Raw genomic sequence first — 19,260 nt, 5'->3', positions numbered from 1 at the left:
AAAAACCTGCAGCAACTCTTTTTGTTTTTCGAACTGCCACAGGGGAAACAGTCTAACACGTAAGGACAAATCATGGTGGAAAAGCACTTGTGGTTGGGGTCATAATGGAACAAACAGTGCGACGATTCAGCCCAAAGCCCGTTCAGCCGCCGCCTCCACCCAGGCCCTTCTCCTCGGCTTTCCCGCCCGCGGCCCTGTGCCCCAGCGAGCGGAGCTGCTGTCGGGAGGCGCTGGCGACAGACCCCGAGTCGCGATAACGCGGTGACGAACTCGCCCGCCCGTCTGTCTCCTGGCAACCGCCCTCCGCCGCTTCCGCTTCCGCCGCCCCGCGCATCCCCGCCGCCCCTCGGCCCGGCGCAGGCGGCACCCGCCGCCAGGAGCCCCCGCCGCGCCGCGCAGGGGGGAAGCGGGCGCGGGGCGAGGGCGGACGGCGGCCCCCGGAGCGGGGAGGCGCCTGAGGAGAGGCGGTGTGAGGGACCGGAGCCGGGGCCTCGTCGCGGGGCCGGGCCGGCCCCCGTCCCCCCGGCCGCCGCAGAGGGGCCTGAGTAGAAGCGGAGCGTCGGGGGGCAGCCAGCAGCCGTGTGGCGGCCCCCGCCTGGCGCCGGCGGGGAGCGGGCCAGAGAAGGGCCGGGCCGGGAGGAGGCCGGGCGGCGGCCGGCTTTGCGCTAGGCCCGGGCAGGCAGCGGAGGAGCCCCTCGCACCCGGCCGGCGCTGAAACCCTTCTGCTGGTGGGTAGGTCAGGTGTGGGGGGAAATAGGTGCTTAGCCCTAATAAGGGATTAAAAGATGCCTCATGAAGCTGCGCGCTGGCTCCGTGAACTAAGGGTCTGTTCCCACTCCGGCCCTGCTGTCTGCCCGGCTGATGTGAGGGGTTAGGCTGGAGGGGCTGAGCTGCTGAGGAATGGAAGGGACGGAGGGCAGAAGCGGCACGGCCTCCTCGGTCGTCGCAGACTGGAGCTTGGTGTTTTGGACTCTGTGCGCGGTGATCCTGCCGGTGCTCATCACCTTGTGGTGCAGCTTCCAGCGGTCCCGGCGGCAGGTGTTAATACGAGACATATTCCGCAAGAGCAAGCATGACTGGCACTACACAGACCTCTTTGGCCAGCCCTCCTACTGCTGCGTCTGTGCTCAGCACATCCTTCAGGGTGCCTTCTGCAACTGCTGCGGGCTGCGTGTCAGCGAAGGATGCCTCAAGAAGGCTGACCAGCTCTTTCTCTGCAAGGAAATTATGATGAGGAGCGATGGTGGAGCCCACAGCTCTATGCCACACCACTGGATCAGGGGCAACGTCCCCCTCTGCAGCTGCTGTATGATATGCAAACAACAGTGCGGCACACAGCCCAAGCTCTGCGACTACAGGTACTGCAAGGGACTTTGGCTTTGTATGAGGAAGCACGATGCCATATCAGTATTGTATTTTCCACAGGGTTATTGGAACACGTTACCCCAAAGGAGATCCTGCAGTAGTCAAATATGAAACTCTTAAAAAAACAACTTCATAGAATCTAAAATTAAAATGGATGCTTGTGGGTAATTTGAGTCATAGATTAGGAGTGTGGCATCACATCTCGTGTCCACTTGTTCTCTTAATTGCATTACTCCAGCACGATGTGCTAGCTACTGTATAATTATATATACAAGGCTCTCTGTGTCCAAGAGTTTATATTTTAGGGGATGACCTTAAGAAGGTTCTAACACACTTGTCATTTGTACAGTATGTAGCTTGAGCAATTTGGGTGGCACAGGTCACAATTCAGAGCACCGCAATGTGTATGCATCTCTGAAAAATTGGTATCTGCTCAGTGTAACTAGGACAAACAACTGTCCCATAGCTGATTCAAGTTAGTTTTTAAGGGTACTCAAAAAATGCTGATGCAAAGTTTTAAACTACTGTAATCTAATCTCTTGTTAGAGTTGGTGGTAAGAATGTTAAAAATTTTTAAGGAGCCATTGAATGAGCTTGTTCTGTCATCAGTAAGGCTGCTTCCAAAGTTGTCAGCATGATACGTAGTGGCATGTCAGGCCGAAATACAGTGCTAGTGGTCTGGGTACTGGGTACACTGTGTTACTTCAGCCTTCTCAAAAGATGTCATCTTTCCAGCATACATTCTGCCAGCTTTTGCTTTGCTTCTGTGTGATATTGTTAAATTGCTTGGTAAATAAGCAGAATTACAGTGTACAATGAGCATAATGTCAGAAACAAAACCTTGTGAGAGTGTCTGTAGCAGAGGAGGGAAGGAGAGGATTTTGGAGGGAAGGAAGGAAGGAAGAAAACAAAGTCACAGTACAGGGCAAGTGTCATTGTTACTCTAGTTGTGTGCTGGATTAGTCAGAAGGACTCCAAAAATATCTTTGACAGCTGCTTAAACCAAGGCTTTGGATGTAGCAAATGAGGATTAACATTCTGCAGAACCTGGCAGTGGATATTGCAGTATTTCCTCTTGTTCTAGTCCATTTTCCAGGACAGCTTTTAGAATAGGTCAAAAAGCTGAGCAGTTTTGCATAACAAAATCCCATCAGCCTTTTACAGTATTGTGTAACCTTTCAGGTTTCAGACTTAAAGGGATATTATCAATCTTGAGGAATTTATTAATTAATGTTACTATTAACACTTCATTAAATTGAATTCTAGTGTTTTATCTGTGCTCTTTAAGGAGAAATAGGAGTTCAGTTTCTCATGCAAGCTTTTAGTGTAACTGTTAATAATGCAGATCATGCGAGAGGATATTTATAGCACCTGTTTTTTGAATTAAAAAGAATAGAATTAATTTAAAACTGGTGGGTTTTTTCCCACAGAATTCAAATGCTTTCCTAGACTTGCAAGCACATGACCAAGTTATGCAGTTTTCTGTAGCCAATACATAGTCATGTAAACTTGCAGGGAATGCTTGGTTTTCTCTGAAAGGTGCTTAAATTATTACTCATAATGTTTCATGTAAGCATAACTACTTTTCAGAAAGTTAGTCTGTCTAAAATAAATGAGCAAAATTGATGTGCCTGTTGTTTGAGGATTTTTTTAATGTTTTTTTGGTCTTTTTTCCAGATGTGTGTGGTGTCAGCACACTGTACATGATGAATGCATGATGGATTGTTTGAAGACTGAGGAGTGTACATTTGGAGAATTCAGAGACTTAATTATTCCACCATATTACTTGTCTACAATCAACCAAATGCGTAAAGACAAAAGAACAAATTATGAAAAGGTAGTTGTCTATTGCTTTTGGGTTTTATAATGTATTTCTTAAAAAAGAATTCCACACATTAAAACTTGAATTCAGTACATTGTCAGGTTAATAACTATCAATCAGGTATATGTTTCAATATATATGAAGTACTTGCAGTGTTAGTTTGTTATTTTATTAACATGGTAGTTGAAGCATGAACATACATTTGGATTTTGTTATTCCAAAACCACACTGAGATTTGGGCACCTTACTTCCTTGAATGTTTTGTGATTTTTCTACTACTGTGTTCATAACTTTGTAGTATTTGTTGTCCTAGGCACTGGAGAACAGAAGTCTTCAGCCTCGGTGTGTCAGAAGTATTTGTCTTGACTACTTCAGACTAATTGGTAGCTCCCTCATTTCAGCACTGAGAGGGGACAGGTTTTGGACCAAGGCTTTAAACGCTTTAAAATGTGCCACATTTGTGTGACTGACTGACTTTTACCTTTTTGCAGGTAGTACCTTACTGCAGAAAACACTGGATGCCAGTAATCATACTGGCTAATACTCGTAGTGGAAACAACATGGGTGAAACTTTACTAGGAGAATTTAAAATTCTGCTGAACCCCGTTCAGGTATTTTCAGTGAAAACCCACTATAATAAAATAAAAGTTTAAATTAGAATAAACATCACTTTGCTTACACAATGGCGGTAGAATCTTGTGGAAGAGCAACAAAGGAAACAAATTCACGCGGTTTGTTCTTTTAGAAAGAATATAGAGAGAGACCAAAAGTGCAAAGGCTCCCCCCCCCCCCAAGTTTGTTATGGTTCTAATAGTGGTCCAGGTTTTATTTACAGTAATCCATGCAGTAATTCTGTTGATTATAAGTATCTGGCTCTTGAAACAGTGTACAATTTGTAGGAGATGAAATATTTAGGTCTTCTTAGTTTGAAACCTGTATTAATTTAAGTCCTCGCTTTACTTGTGAAAACGTCAATGTTTACAGTTGCCGCTTTCTGTTGTCGCTTTCCCCTTAAAATCCACTGGGATGGCACAGGATGCTGACGTAGGGCAGTTACTGTTCCTTGGGTTTCCTGGCTGCACCTTAACACTCTTCCTTTGAAGTTCAAAACCCAGCCTTAGAATACAGCCTGATAGAAATCACTACGTGTGTGTTTTAAGTGCATCCCAATAAGAATAAACTTATTTTTAAATACTCAGCGTACAAAGAAGTTTTATCTGAAGTCCTTAATCTTTACACAATACATCATAATGCCTCTAGATGCAGACTTGCCTTAGGACTCTGTCAGCATCAACAGCATTTATTCCTAGTGAAGCAGCTGGAGCTCTGTTGTGAATATGGGAAACCAAATCCTGATAAAAGTCAAGACAGCTCATTTGCTAATGTAATATTGTAAATGGAGAATCTTTGTTTTGCATTAGAATGAACTTGAAGTTGTTTATCTGTGAGGCAAATCCTGAGTCACATTCTGTGAACTTACAGAACTCCTGATTTTTCTTTCTTTGAGGTTTTTGATCTAAGCAAAACCACACCTGCTAAAGCCCTCCAGCTTTGTACCTTGCTGCCTTGCAACGCTGTCAGGGTTCTTGTCTGCGGTGGGGACGGCACAGTAGGCTGGGTCCTGGATGCAATTGATGAAATGAAGATAAAGGTATTATGTTTTATGTTAAAAGATGTCTTAGGGTGAAATGAGTTTTGAGGCTGCTAAAGTGCTACACGTAATCTCTTACCTGTATTTAATGTTTTAATCTTCCTGAATAAGCCTACAGAGAAATATTTGCAGAATTGCATATTTATATTGGGGGGAGGGAATGCATCTTGTTATGAGTCCCTGTCATTCAGGCAAAATATGAAAGCTTTAGATTTTAAGTGATATTTAAATTCATTCTTTTCTGTAAAGCAAGAAAAGAACAAGCCACGGAATATTTTATATGTTGTTCTTTCCTCTTTGTCTAAACAGGTTTATTTTTTCATAAATGGCATTGCTAATAATGGCTAACGTGCTCTGACCACTTATTTCTCCCAGCACGCTCAACCTTTTATAATATCCTCATAATTTTGCTGGCTATGCTGGTTGCATTGCCACTGCATGAATGAGTGCTGTAATTTGCTTCTGCTACTTCTCATATATTCTAAATCATGTATCAGTCTATAGCCTCACCTAGTAACAGCAAGTAGAGAAGGAAAAAATAAGCTGTATGTTTACTGTTGATTTGAAACAGAAGATATTCCAATTTAAAGGGTACTATTAAGAATTCCTAAGGAAAATTAAGAATGAAGAATAATTACTAGGGCTTTAGTGCTTTACCTAATAACCTTTTTCTCTACTGATAAAAGGAAGAAAGTTACTCTTCTTATATCCGTGTCTCTTTTTCTTCCTCTTTTTTTTTTTTTGCTGCAGCTTTCTTGTTAATACATGAAATGTTGTAGTTGAAGACCATTATTACAACTTCATGCATAGTCAAACTGAGCTGCTTTGAAAATTTTATGTACTGATAAAGTAGAAATGCAACAAAGTGTAACTGTTAAAGGTTCATGAATATGAGTATATGGTTATTTGGTCTTGAACACTTGATATATTGTCCCTCACAGCCAATATAGTTGATAAAATCGGTATTTTTCCTTGTTTCCAAGTATTCAAATTGAGCCATTCCAGTTACATAAATACTGTTATCAGCAAAACCTTTTTATCAGCAGTAGGCTGTTTGCTCCCTTCATTTATCGTGACTCTCAAATACAGGTTACCTGGCTGATAACTCTTCTTGAGAAAATAATAACCGTAATGCCACTTGTGGCAAGTACTTTTCACAGCTGAGTTTCAAAGGCCATAGTACACCTGAAATAACTGTTCACCCTCCTGGGGTAAAGACAGCAAAGACCTTTGCTAAGGTGCCTATTTTGAATGACTACTTCTGTCCCTTACTCTGTTGTCTGCAGAGGTGGTTGTCATTTGCTCCATCTGTTGAGGACAGTTGCATCTCTGTGTGTGTGGCATCTCTGAAACTTAGATACTGACTTTCCTTCTTTGAGCGTGTGAATTTCTGTCTGTGGTTGACTACTCTAGTTTTATGTGCGTCTGTTGTTTTAGACCTAACCTTAATTCAGTCTAGAGCATTTTTGTGTCTTGTTATGGTTCACAGCCTTGTGTGTTAGGTCTCTTTTCGTGTTCATATCACTTCCCTATAGGTCTGTGCAGTAACAGTGTTAGTAATTTACCATGGCTGCAGCTTGGTAGCAGCATATAATCAGGAAATCAGATGAGAAGTTCAGGCTTCCACTTTTAGAACCAAAGCATCATTCTTTTGAAGGAATGCTCTGCTCAGTATTAATAAGGCATTGTCTCCTTATTGTGTCTGTATTCTCTTCTCTTCTCACAATGGTTTAATGTTTCCTGTCTTTGCATTATCCCTATGATAAGTACTCAAATGTGCCATCTGCTATACTAATGCTGCCAGCTCTATTGCTTTGCACTATGTAACAAGCTGCAGATTAATGAAGATTAGTGATATTTATCTAACCTGAATGAGGAGAAAATCGAGTGCTGAAGAAGGAGCTAATATGCAGTGGTTTTGTATCCTAGGGGCAAGAACGTTATATTCCACAAGTTGCAATTTTACCTCTGGGAACGGGTAATGACCTGTCTAATACACTGGGCTGGGGCGCAGGTTATGCTGGAGAGGTCCCTGTAGAACAAATCTTACGAAACGTCATGGAGGCAGATGGAATCAAATTAGACAGGTAAGTAACAATGAAAAGATAAATTCTACAGAACCAAATACTACTATAGCTCTACTGATATCCGGTTGTAGCAGTGTCTCGGTTTACATATAAGCAGTACTTATACGTATAGAAACACAAGTATTGCTGGAGGGAATTGTAAAATAACTGAGGTCCAAAATCAGTCTTTATTTCATTGTTCTGCAGGGCTTAACTATTTCATAAAGGGCCTTATAGCGGCCTTCCAATACCTAAAGGAGGCCTAAAGGAGAGATGGGGAAGGAACTCTTTATCAGGGAGTGTAGCAATAGGATGAGGGGTAATGGTTTTAAGATGAAAGAGGGGAGATCTAGATTAGATAACAGGAAGAAATTCTTTAGTTTGAAGATGGTGAGGCATTGGAACAGGTTGCTCAGGGAAGTTGTAGATGCCCCACCCCTGGAAGTGTTCAAGGCCAGGCTGGATGGGGCTTTGAGCAACCTGGTCTAATGGGAGGTGTTCCTGCCCAGGGCAGGGGGCTTGGAATGAGATGGTCTTTAAGGTCCCTTCCAGCCCCAGCCATTCTATGATTTAACTGAATTTGAATCTTTTTACTTGATCCCAGTATAGATATGAGATTCCTCACTACTTTCCTGATACTGAGAACAATCCTGCATGACTCTAAAGTAATGGCTGTTGTTTTTCAGATGGAAGGTTCAAGTAACAAACAAAGGATACTACAACTTAAGGAAACCAAAGGTATGGTTTGCAAGTATAAATATGGATTCTGTGGAATACCTGTATGCTTATACTTATTTTTTTGGTTACCTACTTTCCATTAAACACTGTTACCTTTAAATTGTAATAATAATATTTAATAAGACCATAACTAGAAGTTCTGTCTTACAGGTATTCACAATGAACAACTACTTTTCTATAGGACCTGATGCTCTCATGGCTTTAAATTTTCATGCTCATCGTGAGAAGACTCCCTCTCTGTTTTCCAGCAGAATAATTAATAAGGTGTGTTTGGTAAAGTGACATTTTCTCCTTGTAGTTGTTGACTTAAGGCTATTTTTTGCTTTACATTGCTTTACTCCCCTACTTCATTTCATGCCGTTTTAGGAGATTGAACTCATTTTTCTTGGGGAGGGGATTCTGTAGGTAAAACACGTTTCCCGCCCACTCACAAGTGTTCTGCCTTGCCTCTGCTTACTTGCGTAGACAATGTGCTCTTTGTTCAATTTTTGGTTAGAATGTCTCATTTGCTTTGAAACCTAATAGGTAAGGACATCGCCTTTGTCCTTTTAAAGTGGAAAGAAAGTTTATTAGGCAAGTTGTAGCCTATCTCATGGAGATAGCTTAGTTGAAGGATGTGCATATATGTTACGTATGAATTTTAGATAAGGTTTGCAGAACAATAACTATACATGAATGTTTCAAATAGTCTTCATATGTATTGTCATCTTCTAACAGTATTTTCTGTTCTCCCTGTTTTGTTTCGGTTTTTTTATAGGCTGTTTATTTTTTTTATGGAACCAAAGACTGCTTAGTACAAGAATGTAAAGATCTTAACAAAAAGGTTGAGGTAAGTTTTTTAACTTGCTTATGCTTTGGACACTCAGTGGACTGTAAAAACTTAAATGGCGGAAGAAAAGGGGAGGAGCTTTGCAGTTTACATCTATATGATATTTGTATAAGGATGTCTCTGGACTTAGAGTATTTTTGATGTTCCTTTTGCTATCTGCAGCTTTCTACATGGAATTCATGATGTCTTTGAGCTCACTGAAAATTCCTAAATTGTTTTCTGGCCTTTACTCAGTCCTGTGAGTTCAAGTACTGACATTCAGATAAAATTTGCCTTGGCACCAGAGACTTACTTAAATGAGAGTTCCTTTTTCTTTTATCTATTATCCGAAATTTATTATAGCTTAGGATATGTTGTGAAATCAGAAGTAGAGGGTTGTTTTTTTTTTAAAGGATGAAAAGAAAACATCTTATTTGTACAGGGTGAGTTTTTGTTCCAGTGGAAGCCTATTAAATGCACAAAGAGAATAACTAGCATATATTGAACTATTGAATTTGATCCACAGTAATTAACTTCTGTGTGTCTTTTAAAGCTAGAGTTGGATGGTGAGAGAATTGAGTTGCCCAATTTGGAAGGCATCATTGTCCTGAATATTGGATACTGGGGAGGTGGCTGTAGGCTCTGGGAAGGAATGGGTGATGAACCTTACCCCTTGGCGAGGTACGCAGTGCATCTTTTTCCTTTTTTTCCTTTAATAGTTCTTGTGGTGTAAGCAGTTCTCTCCAGTAGGCTGTGCTTATGTAGCCAGACTTGTCTGAAGGTCAGAAAGCTTCCTTGTGACAGTATGCTATCTCAGATTTTTTATTTATTTTCCTCATGTTGAAGACTTGGACTAAGTGCATCCCACACATCAAGTTGGAGTTTTTTTAAGACCTTCTCAAAATGTCTGGCATGATTAAGCAATAGTGTTGAAGAGGCTATTAAAAATAAAGGTAGCCTTCAAAAAGTAGAAGATGCATCTATTTCAGAATATAGAAGAACACGTCTTAGTAGAGGTTAAAATATAAAGTAAAAACAAAGCAAGCCAAAAATTTGACTCCCATGCTTGAGTAAGTTGGCCGGAGCAATACTAAAGAGGAGAATAGGCGGGTACATTAGTTACTCCCTTTTGTGACTTCCTTATTCAGAAGCCATATATAAAAATATACTTTATATTTCAGTTACAAGGCTTATGATCCTGTATTTCTAAAAAATATTTAGGCAAGGTCCTTTACCAAAACGTTAAAAACTAAGCCATTAAAAGATGTTACTGTAGATTAATAAATGAGTGAAAGACAGGTATTTGTAGAAATTTATGGAAGAGAAATTAATTATGGGCCTTAAATATGCACAGTGTGCCTTGGAAAGTCATATATCCCTAATTTCCAGAAGCTGGCTAGGGTGTACCACCTGGTGTATTGTTCCATACCTGCATTTTTGTATGGCTTCCTTTGCTGTTCAGTGTCACTTGTCCAGCACAAATAGATAGTTTAAACACATTTGTAGAGTAACATTTGTCTTCTCTATAGGAATAGCCATAAAAGGACTGTGTGATATTTGGACAGGTGTTTTGGAGCTCATGAGCATCATTAAAAAGAGTCTCCTTTCTTAATTCATAGACATGATGATGGACTTCTGGAAGTTGTTGGCGTTCATGGTTCTTTCCACTGTGCCCAGATTCAGGTGAAACTGGCAAATCCTGTTCGCCTAGGGCAGGCACATACAGTCAGGGTAAGTGGTGGTTATGAACTTGTTTCCTCTAATTTTTTTTTTTAATACACAGTCTAGAATCTCAAGAGCTCAACTGGCTGATCTGAAGTTGCAGTTTGCAGTTGAGCTAGCTGTTTCTCCTGCTTCGTAAAAATTAATTATGTCATAATTCACAGTTCTCTGTTGCTGTGCTTGGTGGCCTATGAGTGCAACTAAGAACATACTAAGTTTCTCCCTGGTCAGGCTGAAAACGTGCAGCATCAGTATATTGTAGTTGTAAAAGGTATCTTCAGAGCTGCTTTGAACTGCTGTGATTGTGTGTTCTTCTATTTAATGCCAGCTGATCTTGAAGAGCTCAAAGATGCCAATGCAGGTGGACGGAGAGCCGTGGGCTCAGGGGCCCTGCACTGTTACCATAACTCATAAGACACATGCACTGATGTTGTATCACTCGGGTGAACAAACAGATGACGACGCTTCCAGCACGTCCGAGCAGGACCACGTGAGAGAACAGACGGATGAAGACATATAGATTTTGCAGAATTTAACGTAATACAGTGATGAACTTCAGCTCTTTAAAAACACTGAGGACACCTAATCTAGCTGTGAGGTTCATGCTTGTGAATGAACTAGAGCTGAGGAAAAAGCCATGCTTTTACGTTCATTAAAACTTTCACAGCTGAATAACCACAACTGTTTTGCCTTTTAGATTGGTGGTGATGCCCAGCCTTTCTAGCTGGAGTTAGTTACTGTAATGGCAGGAAAGAGATGGATCTGGTGACCCTTCCCTGCTGTGGAATCAGATCTTCTGCACATGCACAGTACAGTATGCAAAATGTCTGATACCCTTGGAAAGAACAGCTGGGAGTTTGGCTTGCTTCCACCTGCCTGCTTCCCCAGAACAGTTTCCAGAACAGAAAACCAGACCAAGTAGGATGTGGGCTGGTTTTCAGACAGCAGCCTGCTCCTGGCTGCCATCTCTTCTTGAGAGCAAGACAAACGCTTTTCTGGGCATCTGCTGGTGCAATGCGTATCTGGTAGGCTTGGGTGGCAGAGCAGAGGATCTGGGAGCTCTTGGGAAAGGTGGTTAGCAAGGAAGATGCTTTTGGACCAAAGGTTTCTGGAAATGTTCTGTTAGCGAATGACCTTTTTCAGTGGCTTTGTAAGTCATAGATAGAGTACTCCTGAGGTCCCAAGTACCCAAGCTACAACTTCAAAATAATTGTACCATGACTTGCACTGAATGATGCTGTGACTGACTCTGCTTCGGTTCAGTGAGAGGCTAATTCTAGTTTTTGTAAATAGCAACATCATAGTTTCTCAAGGAGGCTTTTTGGACGAAAACTTGGACAAAAGAGCTGTCTCTTTTAGCTGTTTAGAGAAGGGTTTTAAACAAATAATGATGATTGGCAAATCATCAAGTGTTGTCTTGTTGAAGATCTTGCTTCACGTTTACCTGAAAATGATCAATAGTTAGTCTGTTAACTGTTTCAATTTTAAGCATGGAGGTTGAGAGCTAAGTTTGCAAAGGTTAGCAAGTTCTGGCATTCATGTGTGTAATTTGATCGTGAAAAAAAGCATGAAACTATTTGTTTTCTGACTGGCTCTTAGAAATCGGAGATACCTTGTTGGATATTAAACTTTATTTCCCATCTGAATATAGGGCGAGAAAAATATTGGTGGTCTGTGCTGATTGTGAAGGGTAAGAACATACACAACAGTGCACGGAAACTGTCAGTTTGGCATATCTGAAGCTTCTCAGGTTAAAAGCTTCTCAGGTGAAAACATCTTCATGGTTACAGAAGTAAAAATCTGCTTCCTTTTTTTTTTTTTCTTTTCTGTTATAGCAGGTGAGAGCTATAAGATGAGATGTAGAGTTTGTCACTAAGTAATTCAGTTAAGTCCAGTTGAGCCACTGAAGGTTATCTTCCAAGTAGAAAGAAAATTTATGCTGAATGTGTACTGCATAAGCCAAGATTATTAGAGAAGTTGAGAGCTTTGGTCTGAACTTTTGAGTGTTGCTGCTTTTGTCAGAATTCCCCTGATCTTTTTTTTTTTCCCTTTTTTCTTTATGTTAACTGAAAGTGAGGGGTAAAGTAGGGTATGTTTCTAGGTTTTGTAAAATGAAACTTTTTCAACAATCTATAAAATGGTGTTTGCATTGATTAATGAACTATTTATATTTAAAATAATTTATTGAAACCTTGGTAAAGTCAGTATTTTTAAAACCTTCAATTGTAATCCTCTTTGGAGAGCATTTTTAACTTGATGGTATTCATTGTAGAAAGTGTATGTACTAGATCTTCGATACTACTGATTATCAGTGCATTTATAGCTGTCTGAAAATGTGATTAGAGTGTAATGAACTGTAAAGCAGAAGCCATTTGTAAATTCCATATTCATTAGCCTTGTACCCCATGGCAGGGGGGTTGGAACTAGATGATCTTTAGGGTCCCTTCCAACCCAAACTATTCTATGATTATACACCTCATCTTAATTATTTTACTGTATGTAAATATAGAGAAGAAATTAATAGTTAAATCTATGTTAAAAGTGTTTAAAATACACAAAAGTATACTATGTTAGATAAATCCACTACCCTTTTTTCTCTTGGTTCTGAGGTTCAATTTGTATTAGCTTCAAAAATCTTACTAATTAAGTTATATTTTTAATAATTTATAACCGTCAGCATCCTAAAAATAGTTAGGTAACAACCATAGCATAGAACTTAACTTGTTTACAAACAAATTACAAGTCTCTGGAAAAGCAGGGCATGTGCTATGAAAGGCAGCATTTTCTCACAAGAAATGACACCACTGGCTACTTAATCTAAACTATTTATAATACAGTTTAAAGAGTTACCTGAAGTTGATCAGATGATTATTCAGATTGTTTTATAGCTTAAGAACCTTTAACTGTTCAAAAACTTCACTCTTTGAACTCCTGACATCTAGAAAAAAAGTAATCAATGCCAAGACTTTGAAAGTCTCCCTTTTTCACAGTAGATACGCTGGCTTCTCCGCGTGGGCTTTGCCTGTGTGGGTACCGGGGATGATGTACCATGTTTGTGCAGGCAAGATCCCCCCACTTACTGCGGCTTGCTGGGAATCCAGTCCTAAATGTGCGAAATCCTCTTTGGGAAACATAAATCCATCATTCTGCTTGGAGAAACACAGGAGTATTAGAAGTGAAAGTAGCATCTAATTGGGTGCTTGTTTCAGGAAAACCCCTGATAAATGGTATTGTTTGTATTGGACAGATCACCCCCTTCTTGCATGTGGAAGTGGAGAAGTTTGTGTTTCACAAATTGACTGTTAGTGATTGCAGCAAATGATAGGTAGAGAACGTAGCCATTGTAAGCATGGGGAAGCCTCTTGTAAAGTTGTATTTATGGTGTGGAGAACATTCTGTGTTATTTATGGTATGGAGAACATTCTGTAAGGTTGAAGTGTCCAGTTCCCAATCACACATGGGGTCATCATTCTGTTGTAACGATATGTAGCTGTCATCTGCATGACAAAGAGTGTTTTTTTAAACATATGGTGTTAGCACTAGAATGTATTGGGAAGTCTTGCAGTTTCCAACATGCTGTCCCTTTGATTTCAATGTATCCTCTTTTCCAGTATGTTGCAAATTGGGTTAAAGCCAATTTTGGGTTTGGGGTTACTTCTATAAAACTGTTTTAAGTTTTCGTCTAACTACAGACAGTAAATGTCAGCAATGGGCTCCCAGATTCTAGTGCTAGCATAAATGGACTTTTCTAATTTGTAATATAGCTGTAGCTGCTTAATGCTGTCATGTGTCTCTTGTGACTGTAAAACTGTTACATCCTTTATTTAATGTTGTAGGTGCATAAAGCATCAGTACAAATTACCTACTCTGTAGCTCTCTGAAAAGATTGGAAACCTGAAAATACTGCAGTACATTCTCTATCCAGAAGAGGGTACTCTGCAGCTGGCTCTCATGTCCTGCACTGAAAAAAATTTCCCCTTACCCTGTTAATGATTAACATTGGAAAGATAGTGAAAGCGATGTTTCAAAAGACAAGTAATGAATAGTTTCTTCTGGCAGTCTTCATACAGTATAGCTTTGTGTAAAATGTACAGGGTGAATAATAACATCAATTGTCAAGCACTCAAAAGTGAATTCACAGAGTTTATTTTTGATTTAGTTGCTGCATGCACGAGCTTAACTGAAGTTTGGTCAGATTCCGGTAACTTTCATTGCTGTAGGTTCTCAATCCTGGGACATGCAATACAAAAACTTACCCTTGTATGGAGCCGGATTCCTGCCTGGCTCAAACCTCACTTGTTTACAGGCATATTGAGAGGATGGGTATGTGTATTTTCATGTACATAGAACTTCTTGTCGTAGTCTGTGTTTCAATTTGTGCTTTCACTTCAGCAATTCATAGCAGAGTTAAGCTGCTTCAAATGCCATCTGCATTTTGGCTCTTTCTCCATGTCTTGACTTTCTAAAAAGGCGTCCAAAGTCCAAACTTGCATTCTTTTTCTTCAAAAACAGCTGAGGTGAATGGCATTAACTTTTGTTTTTTTTTTCCTGAGTATGTCTATTGTTCCTGGTGTTAGGGTAGTATTTAGAGCATACTTTTAACAGCACTTTGGAATTTGGAATTACTGCAGTTATTAGAAACCACAAGACTGTATTCTTTTTCTACTGCAATGGTGATATTTCTATTTCAAATTAGTTTGGAATTATGTTCAAATTAGAATGTTTTTCTCAATGCTGTTATGAATTGCATTTCATGTTCATAATGTAAAGACTGCATAGCATAATTTATGCATTTGATACTCTTTTTATATGTTCACTTTCAATGTTGCCCTTTCATAGAGGTTTTTTTTTCCAGGTGTTGCTTTTCTTAGGCACTAACTAACTTGGAACACCATTTACTTTAGCTAGAAGCTTTAAGTACTTGCTCTCAGAAAACGAACTTGAGTTTTTCCTGATTGCAAAAGAAAATGCTGCGGTGTTTGAACACACTTAGAGAAAATCGTTTTGTTGAGGCAATGCTTATAGCAAGAGTAAGTTAAAAGTTTCTTCTCTATAACTTCAGCTGATTCAAGTTGAGAATTTATTGCCCCATACCTTTTTTGTCTTGCTAATGTTTACAACTACTCAGTAAGTACTTTCCGTTAGTCATTTAATTACTCACTTTATGCTGGCTCACTTTCAGCTAAAAATGTCGTTTGGGACAGTATCAAAAGCTCTGCTGAAATGAGGGTAGTGAGCTTCTCTTCTGTCCACTTTATTCTTTGTGCCAGCTACCTTGTCAGAAAACAAAATTGGAATGGCTTCACACAGCTTATTCTTTGCCCAGTAACCCACCTGTTTGGCTTTTCCAGTCACCATCACCACACCTGGAAGACATTAGAAAGGACTCCAAAGGCTCCCAGTCCCCCTGTCCTATTTTGAAAGTACAATTTTTGCTCTTTGCTGCTGGGGAGGAACCTCCCTGTTCTCCACAGGTTCTGAGAAGTGATAGTTAAAGGTTCTGGTTTCAGTTTGGCCAGTTCCTTCTGGTTCTGCACTATGTTGCACTGAAGCTCACAGCTTTTATCGTGTATGCTATTGTATCTCACTGGTTAAAAACAACCGTAAAGCACTGTACCTTAGCTGTGAACAGCGTAATGGTATCAAGTAGTTACTCTTTTTTACTTGGCAACAAAAACTTTTTGGTAGAGCGCCACTGTAACCTAGTTAGTGAATCTATGGGTAAGAGTAGGACACTTAAGAATCTTTGCATGTGTTCTAACTGAAAATCCTTTTTTTGTTCTGTATTTCATACTGATTACTAGCAGTTATCTTCCTTTTAGAAAAGAAAAAAGATTTGACCCTTCAGTTAGGAGGAAACTAAGATATCTTGAGATTTAAAAATACTAGTACATAACTGATCCTGGTGAATGTGAACCACTTATTGAAAAATGCTCTGACTTTTTTTTCTGAGAGATTATAGCTGCTTCTTGAACACAGGAATGAGACAACAGAGACCACTTGTTCATTTAGCAATTAAGTCTACTGAGAGAATTTACACGTTCTCTATTTCATCCTCGTTAGTTCTAAAAGCACGGCATGATCAAAATTTCTTTATCTCACTAAGAGTGCTGAATACCTAGTTCAGGTTTTGGGCATCTCAGGGAGAGACTTCGAGCTGGAGTAAAGCCACATGCCTTGACTAAACCTAGTCATGTTGCGCAGACTTATATTAGCTGAGGATCCGGCCCTTAACTGTTCAAAAGTATGAATGTATTCAAAATTTTACTATGTTTCTCGTTGATACTGCCCTGTTTACTGTGCTCTATACCCTTGTTGCTGTATGTAATCCATTTTTTGCATTGTTTCATTTGCAACTTGTTTGTGGATTTCAGCCTAAAAATAATTTTCCTTTTAAGAGTAAGTGGGAACTTACATTGTGATTTATTGCATTCTGTATCTTCAAAGTTTACATCCTTCAAAAGCCATTTTGTCTGCTACCAACTGTTGTAATCCTTGGAGTACCTCCAGCCATCTTCTCTTTCTAGGATTTTTATAGTTAAACAGAACGGATTTTTATTTTTGTAGCTTGGAACTTCAATATGTAAAGTAGTTATTTCTATGTAGTAATTGGTGATCAGAATACTGTAAAAATGTTACTTTTAAGAGCTGTAACTTTAAGTTAGTAATAACTACTTACAAGAAAATACCAGCATGTTAAAAGCTTAAAAAAAAATTATTCTTTAGCTTGGAAATACTGTGATGCTGTGACTTGGGATTTGCATTGAATGTGTTTATGCATATATTCTGAAGTTGCACTAAATAGGGAAAAAATGAGCTTAAAATGCAAGTAATAGATCAAAAAGTAGAATATATAACATCTTAGGCTTTTTTCAAGGGAGAAAGGTGACATTTGGGATTCAGTATTTTTTTGTTTTTCCCACAGAACAGTAAGGAAGGAGTGATCACTGTACTCTTGACAGAACAGTTGTTTCCTTATGGTGCAGTTTGATATATATATATTATTTAGTGTCCAAACATAAGCAAAAACTGTTTGCACCGTTCCCGCCTCTTCTCGCCTTTTCTTGGAAAACCTCAGAGCAAACCTGACTGCTCCCAGCTGTAAGTATGAGAGATCTTACTTGCAAGGAAATAACCAACCAACGTAATATCAAACCTCCAATATAAATGCTTAAAATCAAAATTTGCTTATTTTTTCTTGACATCATGATGCTTTCAAATCCCAAATGGTTTTTGCTTTGTTTTTTAAAAGGCAGCAGGCTGAAATGAGAGATTAAGGAGGTATCACTGTAAAACTCAGTCGTAAGATCTGGGAAGTGTGTTCTTTGTTTGCTGCGTAGGCCCAGGAAGTGTGGTTGTGGGACGTCTCATAAAAGTCTCTTCATTGGTTGCACCCTCACTGGCTTCTACCGGTATTTCTGAAGCAGGGGATAATACCATTGCCCCTGTAATTGTGACGTTTGCTCAAATCGTTACATGTGGGTGATGGGTATTATTTGAGTACTTGGGCCAGGTTCTAGAAGCTGCAACTTCAGTGCAGTTGCATAACTCCACCGGTTCTGTGGTGGTACTCCATGTTAACACCAGTGCAACTGAAGAAAGCTTTTGTCTTCAGACAGTTGTATCGTGGCCCAGCTCTTGCAACTTAAGCTCCCAGAAGGTTCTTTTGAGAAACAGTCTGCTCCATATTCTTCATAGAAGTTTGTAAATACAGAATTTTCACAGCACTGACTCTGTTACTGCATTTCCTAATGCATCTTTTTGTTGTCTTGTTATTTGTACTGTATTTCTCTGTAGACTAAAGTGTGTGGATTAAAGTGTTTAAACTCAGTTTTTGCTGTTCCTCACTATGTATGCAAATGTGAGTTTTCAACTCTGTGACAACCTGGTGGTGATGGTAACTGCCTGGCTCTTAGAGGGCTGTAGTATGAGATGCTGGATCGTTTTGAGACCAGAGTTGTACTTTGAACGCTGCAGCCGTGCTTCTGCCCGAGATCCCTGCCACAAAGTCCAAGCGTTTCAAACCTCAGATACACGGAAAAATGTCTAGACAAGTGTAATGTCATTCAGAGGTAAAACTAATGCTGTTTGGTAACCTACAAAGATGTCTCAGCAGCTGCTTGCCCCCTTCTGGTTCTTCCTTCTCCGTGCTGTGTTCACATCTGGAGAAAAGCCGAGTTTGTAGGGCTTTATAATAGATGTGTTTAAAATGGTTTAAAAACCCCAGGCTTCAGTAGCGAGATGAAATGTCTAGATCGTTCCTTCTCACCAATGTTGGCAGTGATTTGGGACCTTAAAACAGTTTGTGATGCACACTCTTTCTTTAGTCTAAGGGAGGGAAATGGGCCTACAAATTCCTCATCTGTAAAGAGTAATTTCTAAATAGGAGTTTTAAGGGGAGATGTTTTGGTGTTACATGGCGCTAACATAAACGGGAGGCGGAAGGGCTGCTGAGCACGAGTCAGTGAAATGCGCCCTGGGCTTCCCACAGAAAGGGGAAAGGCTGCTGCTGGATCAGAGATCAAGTGGCTCAATGCTTTCTCCTGATGGCAGCAGATGGGTGACTTGGGGCTTTTGGAAGTGAATAACTCCTCCTATGGGGCCACTTTATCATAGTGTCAGTTCTCTCCCCAAGTTCTCTCTTCTGTTGCCCCATCTCATTTGCACAAAAGAGAGAACGGGCTCTGGCCTCTGAGCTCCTATATTATGCCACAGTCTAACCTTTTAAAGACTATTTGTGTGTTGTTTTCCATTCAAGATGGGGTCAGAGCACAGATATTCGGCAGGTTTTTTTCTTAGATGGTAAGACAATAGTTTCACAGAGCTTTGAGGATCACTGGCACTAATGTTAATACAAGATCTAGGTTTAATGCATTTTTAAATGTTTTTAGAACTGTTGGAGTGAACCGTGCACAGCACCGGCTTGAGCCAGATTTTAGCCTGAGGTGTAAGAAGTCACACACCAGGTATGTGTGGGGAAGAACATGGGATCTTAGAAAAGTGGAAGTCAAGATGGAAATTCTATTTCTGTCTTTTGATAATAAAAGTAAAGATGTAAAATATTTGGTGAATGAAAAGTAAAGTGGTT

At 40.0% G+C, this 19,260-nt stretch overlaps 1 protein-coding gene across 1 annotated transcript; it reads left to right on the top strand.

The window, feature by feature from the left end:
• Positions 1 to 900: 900 nt before the first annotated feature.
• On the top strand, positions 901 to 10,842 carry DGKE (diacylglycerol kinase epsilon). The gene is made up of 11 exons (XM_074160234.1): positions 901 to 1,358; positions 3,043 to 3,202; positions 3,679 to 3,798; positions 4,695 to 4,838; positions 6,768 to 6,925; positions 7,591 to 7,642; positions 7,793 to 7,906; positions 8,400 to 8,471; positions 9,004 to 9,131; positions 10,070 to 10,181; positions 10,501 to 10,842. The coding sequence occupies exons 1-11, from the start codon at positions 901 to 903 to the stop codon at positions 10,690 to 10,692; spliced, it is 1,710 nt and encodes a 569-aa protein (XP_074016335.1). The 3' UTR covers positions 10,693 to 10,842.
• The last annotated feature ends 8,418 nt before the right edge of the window (positions 10,843 to 19,260 follow it).

Source organism: Numenius arquata, chromosome 17, assembly GCF_964106895.1.
Source record: "Numenius arquata chromosome 17, bNumArq3.hap1.1, whole genome shotgun sequence".
In the NCBI taxonomy this organism is placed as follows: Eukaryota; Metazoa; Chordata; class Aves; order Charadriiformes; family Scolopacidae; genus Numenius; species Numenius arquata.
Note: the sequence above shows the minus strand (reverse complement) of the source record. Positions and strands in the feature narration are given on the sequence as shown.